This window comes from Pristis pectinata, chromosome 2, assembly GCF_009764475.1.
Source record: "Pristis pectinata isolate sPriPec2 chromosome 2, sPriPec2.1.pri, whole genome shotgun sequence".
NCBI lineage: Eukaryota > Metazoa > Chordata > Chondrichthyes > Rhinopristiformes > Pristidae > Pristis > Pristis pectinata.
The window spans coordinates 25,416,990-25,434,332 of record NC_067406.1 but is presented as its reverse complement, the minus strand read 5'-3'; the positions used below and the strand labels follow the sequence as shown (position 1 = coordinate 25,434,332).

Sequence of the window (17,343 nt, the reverse complement as noted above, 5' to 3'; positions counted from 1 at the left end):
ACAGAATATGATGGTTGTGGATAATCCATACAACTTTGAAAAACATACCACTTGCCTCAGATCTTAAGAAAAGAGTCCTGGTTTAAAGGCCTGGTCTAAGATGGTGCCAGGTAAGATCCTTGGCAAGTCTGAAGCTGGTGCATTACATTGGACTCCAGCTTGCTATGGATTGGAAACTGAGGAAGAAAATAGTCAGATGCCTCCTGCTGGTAGCTACCCAATAACACATGCATGTTTTAAGACAATAGGGTTTTGCAGGCAATGTACTCTTGATAGAATCTTTTACCCAAGTGCATCATGAATCTTTAAATATCTCCCATTGCCCTGAGATTTGAAATTTCACGTAGCTATTTCCAGTCTACTTTCATTAAATCACTTTTCATTTTAGCAAAATTGGCTTTATCCCCATTTAGAACCTTTACTGCAGACCAACTCTGTCTTATTCTGTGACTCTGCTACATTTAATCAGGTTGTGATCACTTCTATAAATAAATTTCTCCTACTAATAGTCCTTCCATCTGCCCAGCTTCATTCTCTAGACCAAATCCAGAATTGCCTCCCTCCTGTCCCTTGTCGGCCTTGCAACATACTGTCTAGAAGAGTTCTCCTGAAAGCCATTTAGAAATATGCCCTCTTTCCTTTTATACTAACTGCATGACCATGACTTTAGATCAATGCAAACAGTATGAAAATCATGCAACACTCTCAGCATCCAAAGTACAATCCCAATTTTCCTACCTACCTACCACATTCTTCACAAAACCAATGTACTTCACCTGTTACAGAAACATACAATGAAGGCTGCAAATTTAAATACATCTTTGTACAGTCCAGGACTTTTTCTTGGCAAAGTTCAATAAGGGGAAAAAAAAATCACATTTATTTAGATTCAACTGTGAAACATTACAAAAATCACTGCTGGATTTACAGGCACAGTCATTATATACACATCTTTGTGAACCTTCAATTATAACAAAAAATCACATAATTAAAACCCACCTCCATCGAGCAGCAGAGAACAGCATCTTCTTTGACATCTTGTGACTGCAACAGCTGAGGCAGAGGTGTAACAGCAAGAGTCGATTATTCAAGGAGGGAAGAAAGAAAATACTGACCATTAATTCAAAAGGCTGAATATATCAATTTATGTACAATGTCATGATATTATACAAAGTTTACTGGCACTTCCTCAGCATTGCAGTTCTGCCACATGATGACATCAAGCCAAGAGATCATCGGATTAGTTCTCGTCAGGTCCTCCATCTTGCAATCCCAAATTGAACGGAACGATTACAGTTTACTGCTTTGATTCTGCTATGTAAAAATGGATTTTTTAAAAAATGAGAACTGCCTCCAGTGTTAAACTCACAGGTGCAAACTATTATTAAACTCTCAGAAGCACTCCTGGTATTAAACTCTCCGGAATTAAGTGTCATCAATGTTAGATTCTTAGAAACACATACTATCAGTGTCACATTTGGGTTAGTGGTTGCAGCTGCCATAATTCTCCCACTCCACCTGTCCAGAAATGTCTCCGTTACAATAATCACATTTTAAAACCCTCATCAGTTCTCCATTTGCTCATTGAACCAAGGCTAGCTTGGCTCCTTTGACTGCAGTCAAAAAAATTTCTTCCCCATCAAAATTTTCAAACAATTTTTATAATGGCAAAGAATTGTTATGGTGCAAGAGGCCCTTCAGATCATCCAGTCTGTGCTGGCTTCTTCCAGAACCACCACATTGGTTCCCTTCCCTGCAGAGTATTTGCTCTCTGGTGCCCAATTCCCTTTTGAATGTCTTGGTTAACCGTTTCCACCACCCTTACAGCAGGGAACTCCATATCATAACAACTCTCCACATACGGCAACTGCTCTGCCCAGGACTGCAAGAAACTGCAGAGAGTTGTGGACACAGCCCAGCGCATCACAGACACCAGCCTCCCCTCCTTGGACTCTGTCTTTACCTCTCATTGTATTGGTGTAGCAGCCAGCATAATCAAAGACCCCACCCACCCGGGACATTCTCTCTTCTCCCCTCTGCCATCGGGTAGAAGATATAGGAGCCTGAGGGCACGTACCACCAGGCTTAAGGACAGCTTTTATCCCACTGTGATAAGACTATTGAACAGTTTCCTTATACAATGAGATGGACTATGACCTCACGACCTATCTTGTTGTGACAGTGCACTGCATTTTACTCTGTACTGTTATTGTTTTTACCTGTACTACATCAATGCACTCTGTACTAACCCAATGTAACTGGGCTGTGTAATGAATTGACTTGTACAATCGGCATGCAAGACAAGTTTTTCACTGTACCTGGTTAAAAGTGACAGTAATAAACCAATAGCAATAAAACATTTTTCCTTAATATACCCCTTGTAGTTCAAAATGTTAACTGTGTCCCCTGGGACCAGCCCATCTGGTAATGAGAACAGCTTTTTTCTTTTTACTTAATCTGCATCAGACATAATGCTGCATATTCTACATAATCTCATCTCAACGTTCTTTGCTCCAAGGAGAGCAACTCCAACTTTTCCAGTCTAACCTTGCAACTAAAGTACCTCATCCTGCTATGTTAATGAAATCCTACATTAACCGTCTCCTGAAGTTTTCCCCCTTCTTAAACATATCAAACAGGTTACGACTAACAGGATTTAATCTTTTCGATTTAACCAGAAATTACAAGTTTCCCAGTTTGGATTAGAGAAGCTGAAGAAAAATTTCCAAAAGATCTCATTAATGGATATACTCCCCATTATTAAGATAGGAAATACATATATGAGGGAATGATTTGTCAGTGCTATCTCCATGATGTAAAAGTGTAATTCCCTTCATTATGGATATGCTGGTAAAAGTATCTTTTGGTGCATTGGCAATTTGTCCAGACTGGAATTGAGACTGATATTAGCTGATTTATTGGAGCTGTACTAAGTGTGCTGCAACCAACCTCAGTATCATTAGATTACAGAAACAAAAAATATCCAGGATTTCTGGTCCCTGTACCCTTGCAGCACTCATCATCTGGCCTAAAATACGATAAATGAACATTTAACTGAGACCTTGTCAAATAATTGGTGCGCATGGAATTCCAGCACAATCCACACTTGCAGGAGAAGGGAATAAACAGTTCTAATTTTAAATAAAAATTATATATATTTTTTTAAAATAAAATGAGCATTCCTCAAGGCTTCTGAAGATATAAAACACAGTGGATTTATTCTACCATTTAGTAAAAAATAGTAACTAGAGCTTTTATATATATTCACCCCTTGTCAGAAAGGGTTGACACTCAGGCTCTTATTCTTCATTTCTGCTCCACACAATCCCACAGTCACATCAGATAGCATTAAACAGGTTATGTAAAAGACAGCGATGTTGATGTCCAAGTAGCTTGCAAGTGTGACAAATATTTCAACTACTCTTAACAGAGAGAACTTAGATATATTCAGCAGCAGGTTCACTTCTGGTGTAAAGCTTCTCAGCTTGTACACCCACTGCTAGTGATCCCCAAGTAAAAGAGAAGATTGCTACCCGTAACAGATTACTGCACCATAAGATAAAAGGTGCTGGAGACAGACTGAACAACATTCCAAACTATCCAACCCACTTTACATGCCACATTTCCACATTCCCTACAATTTATAAGCCAAGAATACACTGTGAAAGCAGCAACTTCCAGAAGAAAATACAATAAATATTTAAAAGGGAAAATAAATGATAGGACTAAGGAAAGAGCAGGAGAGTGGGACAAATTCAGAAGATCCTCCAGGCAGTGTTGTGATGTTACAATGGTCTCCTCCTGTGCTTTATCACTGTATAGTTCAAGATTCATTCATTTCTTTTTATTAATTGATAAATGATCTTTAGGAATCTGTTCAAGATTTATAATGTTTGGAAAATTCCCTCTCATGTGGTCAGCATTTTGAAAACCTGGATATTGCCATCTATCACTTTTTTTCAGGGAACGTGTAGCGTTCTGGTGAAATGCTTTTACATGGATCTTAATCAAATTTCTATTACATTCAGTGACACCACTACAAATCCCAGCATGCTGTACAAAAAATTCAGTGCCATGTGTGTATCTCTACACCTAATATAAAAAGTTCTTTCTTCTCTTCAATTTTCTTTCCCATCTTGAAGGCACTGATTTACTGCTGAGATGCAATGTCAAGGGTATTTTGCTTCCTCGCTCAAGTGGTTAACAACATATGAATGCAGAGGGTCATCCATTACAATCGTACCTTAATCCGATCCTAAATTCATTTGTGAATATTTCCATTAGGATGTCAATGGGGACAAAATAAAAATCAGGCCTAGGGGTACTGGGAAGTTTTCCCCTTAACTCAGAGGAATCATGAGGCTCACTTTATTATGACCATCACTATGGTTAGCAACTCATCATAGACCAGGAGTCTTCACCTGAAACATTAACTCTATTTCTCTGCACACAGATGCTGTCTGACTGGCTAAGGACTTTTCACATTTTTTTGTTTTTATTTTAGGGATTAGAGCATTACATTTGTTGTATATTGAATAAATTCTGAGCCATGAAGGAACCTCTACGTGATAACATTGATCTAAATGCACAGGATTCAGGACATGTCCATTGGCTCTCAGATATGGATAGTACTGGAAAGGCTGATTTATTTTTATTTTAGTTAATTCATGAACTTCATAGTAATAATGGCTCTTTGTGCACCCTTGTGATACGCCTCCACAGTGCCATGAGAAATTTTAAGATGGCGACTCAGCAGCATGAAGGAATGGTAACTATATGGCCAGGTGAAGACAGTTATGTAGTTTAGGAGGGGAATCATCACTGCTTCTTCTATTCTTCTCAGTGGTACAGATCACAGGGTAGGTTGTTAAACCTGGTAAGCTGTTGCAAAACATTATAGAGTGCATGTATGATGAGAACCACAGCAGAACATCAAACGAACAGTTCATTCCCGATTAGTTTGAAGATCAAATGCTCCTGTGAAGTCTGGAGTGGAGATAGGAGACACTTCTAAGTGCAGAGGATGAAGGAAAATTTGCAAATAAAACTAGGTTAATTTTCATGCTGAGTGACCAAGTTTTTGTTTTAAACCAAAGGTGCAAGAATATGGAGTTAGGCCACAGGGAGTAGGCATTAGAGCATTTAGTTCCCATCCCTGATTTTCCTTGAGCAGAATGGCTTGTCATAAGTCAACTACGTTGCTGTGGTGGGTCTGGAGTAACCAATAATCCAAACTAGCTATGAGCAGCAGATTTCCTTCCCTAAAAGGTAATGACTGAACCAAATGGGGTTCGATGACAATCCAGTGAGTTCATGGTTAAAACTATTGATTTCAGACTTTTAATTCCAGAATTTATAAAACTAGCCAAATTTAAAATCTGAACTCAAGCCCCAGTCATTTGGCCGGGACCTTAGCATCTATCCGTTAATTTAATCACAGTGACTATAGGCTAGTCCATTAACTTGAGCACAATGTCACCATTCCTGGATTTTTCATCACTGAAAGCCATTGGCAATTCCAATGACAAGGTTGGAAGGACCAGAGAGAGCAAGCATTTCACAAATAACTTCCAAGTAAATGCTCAGTGTGACATCATAAACCACAAATTTCAATGAATTGAGGAACAGATTAAAAAAGGCTAAAAAGCATACTCCTGTCCCCATGATCAGGCAGTACCCATTGAAGCGAGGGTATTCCATCTCCTAATAGTCAAAAGAATCGAGGTGCAAGTCATTCACCTCAAACTACTGAGAGTTTACCCTCATTCTGTATCCAGGGTTTTGAATAGCTGGTTGGTTCTATTTCTTATAATAAAGGCTTTATTAGTGATTCCTTTGTCAGACAACGTATCATAAAGATGCATTTGCACAATTTTAAACTTCTCGTCAGCTTTATGCTAATGTTTCTGTGACAATTCCAGTGATATGAGATGTGTGAAGTCATTAATTTATTTTTGTTTTTTTTTTGTTCAATGTCATGGAGATTGCAATACTAAGTGACATCCCATTTTTGTACCTAATATTACCACTGAACACAATACTAACCATTTCAAAAGCCCATTCCCCATGATACTAGTGTCAACTTACTTGACTGTGACTAGCAGTTTACAGCATGGCACACTGTCACCCTTTCACTTTGGTAAAAACAAAAACACACACAATATCAAAGAATAAAGAGCCAATTGACTCTGGAAAAAAACACATTAATTTTGAGATAAAGGCTCCTTCTTATTATCAAGATTTTCAGTGGTTCAAACTGTGAGCTGAGTGAACTCCCCTCCCCAACTCTACATCAGTTTCCTTTTAATGCTTTGCTTTGAAATTCATACTTTAAAAAAAATTGCTTCTTTTATAAAGGTGGATTTTAATTCTCAAATTACAGGATATTTGCTACCAAAGGTTCCGCTTTTGCTGAAGAGTTTCTTTATACCAGCTTTATACACACAACACATTAAAAAATCATTGACACAACACAAATGGGTCTTTGTTGAGGCCAATGGAATGGAAGCAGAGGACAATCACAGTAAGGGTAAAAAAAAACCCTGGATTCTCTCAAGAAAGCATGACAGTTTGGAGATTAAAAAACAAGCTTCACAGTATTCCAAGATAATAAAAAAAATATAACCAATAAAATGGCCACAAATTGGAATAAAATGCAAACCAAGTAAGTGAAATTTTAGGATGACTTCTGCAGCTTTCATACCAACCCCTTCCTGAAAGGCAGCACAGCAAAGTGTGATATACCTGGAGCTTACATGTCACTGAAGGTCAGTTGCAATTCCAAGGGCAAGGTTGGAAGAACCAACTGAAAGCCCTTCTCTAGGACTATCTACAAATTCTTCTTTTTCAGCAGACCATTGGGATCAAGGTTGAATTCACCTACCTCCCGGAGACATGTGTAGATAGGACAGACGAGCACACGGAAGGGCTCTCCCGCGTTGCTTCGCATGATTCCAAATACTTCGCAGAGAAAGGTGATGAATCCAAGCCAGTGCTCTACGTCAGTTTGCTGTAGCTCATCTCTCACCGTGAAATCTTTCTGAAACAAGACAAAAAAAAAGATCTTAAATTATTGGCCTACTTCCTTTGTATATTCACCCTGTTGATGTCCTATCCACAGCTCTAGTCACAAGTGATTCAACTGCCCCATATAAGAGTGTTAAACTTGTGCTGCACACTTAACCTCTGACTATCCATGCCAGTGTAGCTGGAACCAGTAGTTAGTCATGGCCCTAGAGAAAAACATCCATTTGTGTCTTGAACACCAAATACTTCACTTCCCTGCATAAGGCACTGTTAACAATGAAGAAAGTTTCAATGTCAAATACCTGCTGATCCATGCAATAATAGATGTTAAGGGTCAAGCACTTAAATAACACCTGGCCAATTTGGTGTCTTGACATCATGGCTGCAAAGGGCAAAACATGAGAGAGAGGGTGATGCCACTTAGAGTCAGAGGCTTACAGCACGGAAACAGGCCTTCCGGCCCAACTCATCCATATCGACTGTGTTGCCCAGTAAGCAAGTCCCATCTGCCTGTGTTTGGCCCATAGCCCCCTAAACCTCTCTTATCCATGTACTTATCTAGATGGCATTTAGGCATTGCTAATGTGCCCCCCTCAACCACTATTTCTGGCAGCTCATTCCAAATGCACAGCACCCTTTGCATGAAGAAGCTGGCTGATACCACATTTTTTTTTTAAAATCTCTCAGCTCTGATCTTAAACCTATGCCCTCTTGCTTTTCACAACCCCTCCCAGGGAAAAAGATGATGTACTTTCACTCTATGCTCCTCATGTGCTTGGATACCTGCTTGTAAATCAAGGTCAGGTCACCCCTCAATTTCCTATGTTCCAGGGAATAAAGTCTTAGTCTACACAAGTCTACTTCCTCAAGAGACTTTTTTATTCTTGTGGATGAGGTGATGAGGAGGAGCCATATTTTCTGTGCCAAAGGCATCAGGAGAGCCCACATACCAGAAGATAAAAAGATGGCAGGAATGGAATTCACCACCAGAAGCGAGTTCTCATACACCTAGGACCAGGGCGAGTCCTTGTTGTAGACTCCTCAGCCAGGGAGAACTTTCTCCACTCTTGCTAGGGTAAGTGCTCTGACCTTTGTAATTGTAGTTAACAAATACAGCCTTCAAAACAGAAAGTGCACAGCAGCACACACTCAATCTATTTCAACCATGTCACTGGCTATCTAATGCACTTCTCATTACCTCAGGACTTCACTCGAATCACACTGAAGCATACCAATCGTGTAACTGCAGCAATTTGAAATTAACATATTTATTTTTGTCTTGTATAAAAAGACTGCTGACAGTTTTATCAAAACCTCCAGTTGGCCCTGCTAAAAGGAGTGTGCGTCTCTCTCATCCCCCCCCCCCCCCCCCACCTGTGACCTATCCCCCAATCATTCTGCTGGGATGGGTCACACATGGGAAGAGGAAAAGAGACACATCCCTTTTAGCGGGGCCAGCTGGAGAATGATCAGGTTTGGAATACTGGCTTGTTTTGCCCCTTTTCTATACTAAAGGGATGAGCAATTTGAAATGTCACAACCCCAGATTAGATCAGTTAATTCAAGACAAAATATTGAACATTTTCATCTTCTGACCTTAGCTTTTGTCAGTTTGGTGTCATTTATCAAATTAGACAGAGAAGTTTATCAAAATTGGTTGAAAAATAATCCCATGCACCTCGTCTTTTCCCATCTCCAATTTTGGTACCTCACAGGAATTTAAGAAATAAGAGCCTGTATCACCATTCAACAAGATCCTGGATGATCTAACTCAAACATTTTTATGCCCTATCCATATATCCCTCAATTCCTTTAATAAACATGAATTTATTGATCTCTATCATAAATGCACTCAATGATTGACCTTCCACAGGCCTCTGGGGTAGAGAATTCTAAAGATTCACTACCCTTTGAGTAAAGAAATTTCTCCTCATTCCAGTCCTAAATGACTCATCCATTATATTAAGACCGTGACCTATGGTTGCAGACTCCTCAGCCAAGGCAAACATTTGCCACACATCTACCCTGTTAAGCCCTCTGATAATTTTGTACACTTTAGTGAAGTCACCTTGCACTCTTCTAAACTCTAGCCTCCTCAATCGTCCCTCACATAACAGGCCCGCCATTCCAGGTACTAGCTTGGTGAATCTTTGCTTCACTCCCTCAATTATTTTGGAGAGAGCTTTTAAAAAAGAAAATAGTGAAAATATTAAGTCAAGCAGTACCTCTGGAAAGAGAAATCAAGTTAATGTTTTAGTTTGATGACCATTGTACAGGACTGGGAAAAGACAGGTATGTTTAAATTGCAAAGGGTGGGGAGAAAAGTGTTTTTAATAAGGAGGGGAGAGAGAAGGATGACAGAGATTGCTGATTGAAAGAGGGTGCCAAAGGCTTTCTTACTGCAGCTAATCTGTCTGAAGGAGGGTAAATTGAGAGAGAACAGAGGAGAGAAACAGAACAAAAAACCCTACTGGAGCTCCAAGATACAGAACAAAGCAGTGGCTTAAAATTAGAAATAAGGGAGAATACTAGGAAAGCACAGCAGGTCAGGCAGCATCTGTGGTCAGAGAAAAACTGGTGTTGTATCCCACCTGTAAGGACCTTGAACATCACAGTTGCCTATCACTTTGATTCTCTATCCCACTTGAACCTCTGTCTTTAAGTCCTTACACTATTCCAACAAAGGCTGGAATAAACTCCCAGAATAACATCTGATCTGATGCATTGAAGCTGTTGAGACTTAACACTAAATTCGATTATTTTGGATAACTAGCCTTTCCAGTTTGTGTGAGAACCAGTCAGTGCTGATGCAGCAGCAGGGACTATTGAGGATGCTCTGCAGGTCAGGCAGCATCTGTGGGGGATGGAGCACAGATGGTATTTCTGCTTTCGTGGTGAGAGGTTGTCAATATGGGATGTTTGCACTTTTTCTACTCTGACCTGCTAAATGTTTCAAGCATTTTCTATTTTTGTTATAGATTTTCATTTTCTGAAATATTTTGCTTTCCCATCACTGGCCAGTTCTGATAAAACAATTTTCCTCTCTCTCTCCCTACTGATGCTGCCCGACCTGCAAGCCTTTCCCAGTATTCCTCCTTTACATCATAGAATACAGCTGGCAATCTATCAGAGCCTGTGTGCTTTTTTAAAAAAATGGTTTCTCTCTTATTCATTGTCTATTTACACCTGGTCCAGACAGACTATTTCCAACAGGTTCCGTCTTTGTTTCCGATATACATCTGCGTTTTCTGCTTTTTAGTTCTGGGGAGAGCAACAGGATTTGAGAGAATCAGCTCCGATCATACCAGACAATGGAATTAATTGAGAAAAGGACATGAGGTACACAAGCTCCTGTACTATCTATTTTATCACAGGAATATATTTTGAGTCATTTACCTCCTGTAGACATGTGCAGATTGACACATGGAGCACCCTTCCAGCCCCAAAGGCTGACCAGGCTGCAGAATAGGCTCCTCCTTATGACAATGAGGTTGCCCAGGCTGCCATTCCCACTGAAGCTGAAGATGTCACCAATGAAGGTATGTTAACTGTACCAGTAACATGCCTCCTCCATTCACAGCAATGCATGTCGTGTCTGTTCATATCTGTATGTCTACTAGGCATGTATCAAAGATGTCATGCGAGTTCATTACCAGACTCTTTGTGCCTTTATCTTTGGAAAAGTTACTGGAGATACCGCCTTCTCAGAAACCCCACCCAGCCCCACCATCACCATGTGCAAGCAGCACACCATGGAGAACACCACATTATTATGCCAAATACCACCAAGAAGCAGCTTAGATACTGGTACTGGGAAGATTGAATAGACTAAATGGGAGACATTTGTTTAACATGGAGTGAAATCTGGAAATAGTAAACAGTGAGGTGAGAGGGATGCAGAAGTAAGGATGCTTGCTTCTCAGATGGAATATCAGTTCTGCCCTGGAAGAATCAGGACACGGCCCCCACCATGGGTGCAGCACCTGCCCCTACACAACTTCCATCCAGGGACCCAAACAGTCCTTTCATGTGATAAAGATTTACTTGCACCTCCCTTAATATCACCTACTGCATTTGGTGCTCCAAGTGTGGCCCCCTCTACACTGGTGAGACCAAACGCAGACTAGGTGACCATTTCACAGAACACCTACACTCCATCTGTAACCGTGATCTGCCTCTCCCCATTGACAGTCACTTCAACCCCCCCCTCCCATTCCATCACTCATAGGTCAGTCCTCAGCCTCCTCCACTGCCAAACGCAAACTGGGAGGAACAGCAGCTCATTTTTTGTCTTGGAACCATGCAGCCCAAAGGCATTGAATTCTCCCACTTTAAGTAATCCCTGCAACACCACCTCCCCCCACCCAAAACTCCCACCCCCAACCATGCCTCTTTTCTTCCCTTTCCTAGACTATCTTTTTTCTACCCTTTCCTCCCCTTCACCTGCCTATCACTATCTCTTGCCTGCATCTACCCGTCACCAGCTTGTGCCCACCCTGCCTCCCCTCTTTTGTCCACCCTATCACTGCTCTACTTTTCCCTCCTATATATTGGGTTTCCTCTTTTCCTATCTTCAGTCCTGAAGAAGGGTCCTGACCTGAAACATTTTCCACCTGCTTTTCTCCATGGATGCTGCCTGACTGCTGAGTTCCTCCAGCACCATCATGTCTTTCATCTAGAATCAGGTGACAACTACAATAGGGGAACACACAAAAGCATACTTTTGTATTTGCATGTTGAATTATTTAGCATATTGTTTGACCTGACTGGCATTGTGCAAGGGATACCCATCTCCAACCTCTTTCAGGACTTTCTGCACAGCCAGGATCACAACCTTTCCAGTTGGCTTGTTTTCTATGCCCCAGTTTATGACAACAAGTGTCCTGTGTAACTTCTTAACCACCTTCTCTACTTATGCTGCTGTTATTAGGGATCCTTGGACATGCACAACAAGGTCTTTGATCTTCAGTACTTCCTAGGTTTCCACCATTGTGTATATCCTAATCTCATTTCTCTTCCCAAAATGTATCTCCTTGTACTTTTCAAGATTAAATTTCATTTGCCATTTCTCTGCCCAGTTTACAATCTGATCAATTTAGTCTATAGTTAAAAACTCCCCTTCTCACTATCAATACCACTAATTTCCATATTATCTGCAAGCTTTCTAATCATACCTCCTGCATTCAGATTGTTAATGTATGTAATAAACAGCATGAATCACTGTGGTATACCACTGGTCACAGACTTCCAATCACAAAAAAATAACCCTTGACCATCACCCTGTCTCCTTTCTCTAAATCAATTTCAAATCCAATTTGCCAAGATGCTTTGGATCCTGTGGGCCCTTACCTTTTGCACCAGTCTTCCATATGGGACCTTGTCAAAGGCTTTAGTGAAATCCAAGTAGACGACATCAACTGTATTACCTTCAACACATTTAGTCAACTCCTTGCAAAATTCAATCAAAATAGTCAGAGGGGGCGTCTCCTTAGCAAAGTCTTGCTGACTATCCCTGACTGATCCCTGCCCCTCCAAATACAGATTAGTCCTGTTGCTCAGAATTGTTTCCCTGCCACTGATTTTAGAATCACTGGCCTTCAGTTATACGACTTATCCCTGCTGCTCTTCTTGAATAAACATCCACTGTACTCTAGTAATCTTTTTTAAATTAAATTTTTAAAATTTTATTTACAGCGTGGTAACAGGCCCTTCCGGCCCAACGAGTCCAGGCCGCCCATTTTTTAAACCCAAATTAACCTACCCATGTGTCTTTGGAATGCGGGAGGAAACCGGAGCTCCCGGAGGAAATAGGAGAACGTACAAACTCCTTACAGACAGTGACGGGAATCGAACCTCGATCGCTGATGCTGTAATAGCGTTGCGCTAACCACTATGCTACCGTGCCGCCTTCTGCGGCCAAAGAAGATCTGAACATTTCTGTTGGAGCCCCAGCAATCTCCTCCCTTACTCCCCACAGCAACTTGAGATACATGCCATCAGGCCCTTGGGGATTTATCCACTAAGACAGCTTAGACCTCTTCCTTTCCATAACAAGTTCTAGAATTCCACTGTCCCACTTCCTAAATTCATGTCCTTCTCCATAGTGAATATAGATGATAAAGCATTCATTTAAGACCACACCCATGCCTTCCGTCTCCACATTCAGATTGCCACTTTGGTCCCTACTCTCTCTCTGGTTATCATCCTGAACTTAATGTACTAATAACATGCTTCAGGATTTTCCTTAAATTTTGCCCACCAGTCCTATTTTGTGCCCCCCTCTTGTCCCTGCTAATTACCTTTTTCAGTAATCCCTACACATTTTGATGGGTGGCAAGGTGGTGCAGCTAGTAAAGCCACTTCCTTGCAGCATCAGTGACACGGGTTCAATCCTGACTTCAGGTGTTATCTATGTAAAATTTGCACTCTTCCCGTGACGATGTGGGTTTCCTCCTGCCACTGAACTGAGGAAGCAGCTAAGGAGTCAACTAAATTGAGTGGTTTGGAATCTCATATAGGCTAGTAGATTTTTTTTAAACAATGATCTATAGTAACATTGTCACCATTATCAGATTACTTAATGTAATAAATTCAAGATTAATTCATTTACTTGAATTAAAATTCTTCCAGCTGCTAGGGTGGGATTCAAAGTCACACCTGTGGATCAATGGTCCAGAACTCTAAGGCTGGTCCAATTACTTAACCACTTAACCACCTTGCTATTGTATACCATAACCAGGAGAGAGAATATTTCAGTGGAATGCCCATCCTTCTTTACAAGTATTGTAGATGGTTCTGCCACATCTAACAAGGCTGCCATTGGCAAGTTAACCAAATTCCTTTGTAATCTCAAAGTAGATACCAAAGATGGGTAGCAATCTTAGTCATCTGCATTTCCTGCACTAGTGACATTACTGCTTCCGGCAACTGGTTAGTGTAGCATCGAATTTGTATCATCGTGTCCCATGCTACAACATTGATTTGCCAAGGTCAAGGATGAGCAGAAAATCTTATACTGCTGGTTCCTCTGATAAGAGATTTTTCAGGAATCAATGCAGCATCCCTACAGCGCAGCAAATAGGATACCAGCACATCTGCTGTCTCTCGTGATTAAGTTGAAGGTCACACACTTAAAGCCTTCTTTCTCTATGTCGTACTGAAAAAGTGAATGTGTGTAGAGAATAGTCCAGTTTTTTTAAACAGAAATTCTTTTCGTTTTTCCAAATCTGGGTGTTGGACTGCAACAGTCCTTCTGGTGAACGTTTATACGTTCATAGAGTTATATAGCATGGAAACAGGCCTTTCAGCCCAACTGGTCCACGGTGGCCAAGGTTCCTAACTAAGCTAATCCCATTTGTCTGCGTTTGTCCCATATCCCTCCAAATGTACCTGTCTGAATGTTTTTATGAATGTTTAAAATGTTGCAATTGTACCTGCATCTATCACCTTTTCTGACAGCTCATTCCATATATACCAGCCACCCTGTGTGGAGAAAAACTTGCCCCTCAGATCCCCTTTAAATCTTTCTCTGGTTACCTTAAACCTATTCCCCTTAGTTCTAGACTCGATTACCCCCAGGAAAAAGACCGACTATCTACCTTATTTATGCTTCTCAATTTTATAAACCTCTAAGGTCACCCTTCAGCCTCCTTTACTCCAGGGAAAACAGTTCCAGCCTGTCCAATCTCTCCTTACAACTCAAGCTCTCCAGCCAGGCAACATTCCTGGGAATCTTTTCTGCACCCTCTCTAGGTTAATCACTTCCTTCCTGTAGCGTAGCAACCAGAACTGCACACAATATTCCAAGTGAGGTCTAACCAACATGCATCCTGATGAACCAACTCTTGTATTCAGTACCACGGCTGATGAAGGCAAGCATGCCACATGCCTTCTTCACTACCGTCTACCAGTGTTGCCACTTTCCAAGGAACTATGTACTTGTACCCCACGGTCTCTGTTCAACACCATTTCCCAGGGCTCTGCCATTTACTGTGCACGTCCTAGCCCGATTTAACTGCCCGAAATGCATCACTTTGCACTTGTCAGAGTTAAATTTCATCTGGAGCAACACAAAAGGCGCTGAAGGAACTCAGCGAGTCAGGCAGCACCTATGGAGGGAAATCCATAATTTTTCATCATCTTCAGCCCTTTGTCACTTTCACCCATCACCTCCCAGCTTTTGACATCATTCCTGCCCTCATCCGCCTCTCTCCTGCGTCGACTGTCCATTTCCCTCCATGGATACTACCCGACCCACAGAGTTCTTCTAGTGCCTTTTGTGGTGCTCCAGATTCCAGTATCTCGTGCCCCTCAAAATGCAATCTTGTGTTCCTTTACACATGTTCCCAGTTGATCAATATCATGCTGTAACCTTAGACAACCTTCTTCACTGTCCACTACACCACCAATTTTGGTGTCATCCGTAAACGTACTGACCATGCCACCTACATTCTCATCCAAATCATTAACGTGGCACACTACTAGTCACAGGTCTCCAATCTGGAAAATAACTCTCCACTACCACTCTGCCTCCTGTCACCAAGCCAATTTTGTATCCAAGTTGCTAGCGCACCATGGATCACGTGTTCTAACCTCCTGGACCTACCTACCATGCAGGACCTTGTCAAAGGCCTTGCTAAAATTCATATAGGCAACATCTACAGCCCTGCCCTGATCAATCCTCCAGGTCACCTCTTCAGAAAAAAAACCTCAAATTTGTAAGACACTGTTTCCCAGACACAAAGCCACACTGACTATCCCCAAATCAGTCCTTGACTTTCCAAATGCAAATAAATCCTGCTCCCAGAATTGCTTCCAGTAATTCTCCCACCACTGATGTTAGGCTCACCAAATTGTAGTTCCCTAGCTTGTCCTTGCACCCCTTCTTAAATAAAGGCACATAATTAGCCATCCTCCAGTACCTGGGAATTTATACACCTTTATATGCCAACACCTTTTTTGAAATATCTGCATGTTTCAGGATATTACTGCTCTCTTCCCTGAAGCCACCAGCTTCCATGTCCTTCTCCATGGTAACTATAGGTGAGGTATTCCCATAGTGCTGCTGGAGAGCAAGTTCTAGAGCTTGAACCAGTAATGACTATATATTTCCAATTAAGAATGCTGTGCAACTTGGAGGGGAATCTGTAGGTGGTGGTGTTTGCCTGAATCTATTGGCTTTGTCCTTATAGGTTGTGGAGGGTGTTATTGGAGTAGCCTGGGTAAGTATCTGCAGTCCACTTATGCATGGTATGCACTGCAGCCCCTGTGCAGGAACGGAATAAACATTTAGAATGACGGCTAAGATGCCGATCAAGTAATCCGATTTATCCTGGATGGTGTCGAGCACTGCACTCATCCAGGAAAATACTCCTGATATAAGCTATGGGATGGCTGTGGGATGTGAGGAGGCAAGTTACTCTCTCCAGAATAACCAAACTCTAACTTGCTTTTCTATCCTTAGTATTTATGGATGGTCTAATTCTGGTTAATGGTGACCCCAGGATATTGATGCTGGGGTCTCAGGAATGGTGATACCTTTGACTGTCAGGTGGAAGTGGTTAGACTCTCTGTTGGAGTTGGTCATTGCCAGGTACTACTTTGGTGTGAATGTTAGTCATTTATGAGCCCATGCTTGATGTATGCAGGCATGGACTGCTTCATTTATTGAGATGCAGCAAATCAAAAACAACAACAAATATCTGACTTTACAAAGGAAGGTCAGTGATAAAGCTGCTAAAGGTGGTTGGGCTTAGATGGAACCTCTGCACTGAAGACCCAGGGCTGGGACAGTTGATCTTCAATAACCACAACTATTCGTGAATTATGGATCCAACCACTGTGCTTTCCCTTTGATGACTACTGACTTCAGTTTTACCAGGACTTCCTGATGCCACACACTGTCAAGTCCTGCTGTGACGTCAAGGGTAGTCACTCTCACCTCGTCTTTGGGATTCTGCACTTGATGCATGTTTGGACCAAGGCTGTGACGAGGTCTGGGTTGAGTGCTCCTGTGAAACCAGACACGGCATCAATGGGGAGGTTACCATCAATGACAGCTTTTGTCACTTTGCTGATGTTTAAGAACAGATGGATTCTGATAATTAACAAGATTGAATCTGTCTCTTTCTGTGAGCAGGATGTACCTGGAAATTTTCCCACATTGTCAGGTAGATGCCAGTGTTATAATTGTACTGGAATAGCTTGGTTAGAGGTATAGCTAGTTCTGGAGCACTGGTCTTCAGCACTACAACTGGGAATTGTCTGGCCCCACAAAGTGTTTAGTGTTGATAAACACTTTAATCATTAGCACATCAC

The 17,343-nt window shown here is 41.5% G+C and overlaps 1 protein-coding gene across 4 annotated transcripts in view; it reads right to left on the bottom strand.

Moving 5' to 3' along the window:
• The window catches only part of ctif (CBP80/20-dependent translation initiation factor), a 159,750-nt gene that overhangs the window by 6,119 nt on the left and 136,288 nt on the right, over positions 1-17,343 (bottom strand). For all 4 annotated transcript variants that reach the window (XM_052040136.1, XM_052040154.1, XM_052040162.1 and 1 more), the window contains 2 exons: positions 6,884-7,039; positions 1,000-1,053 (listed from right to left, as the gene is read on the bottom strand). In XM_052040136.1, coding sequence (XP_051896096.1) covers positions 1,000-1,053; positions 6,884-7,039 — 210 coding nt within the window. The remainder of the gene's footprint in view (positions 1-999; positions 1,054-6,883; positions 7,040-17,343) is intronic.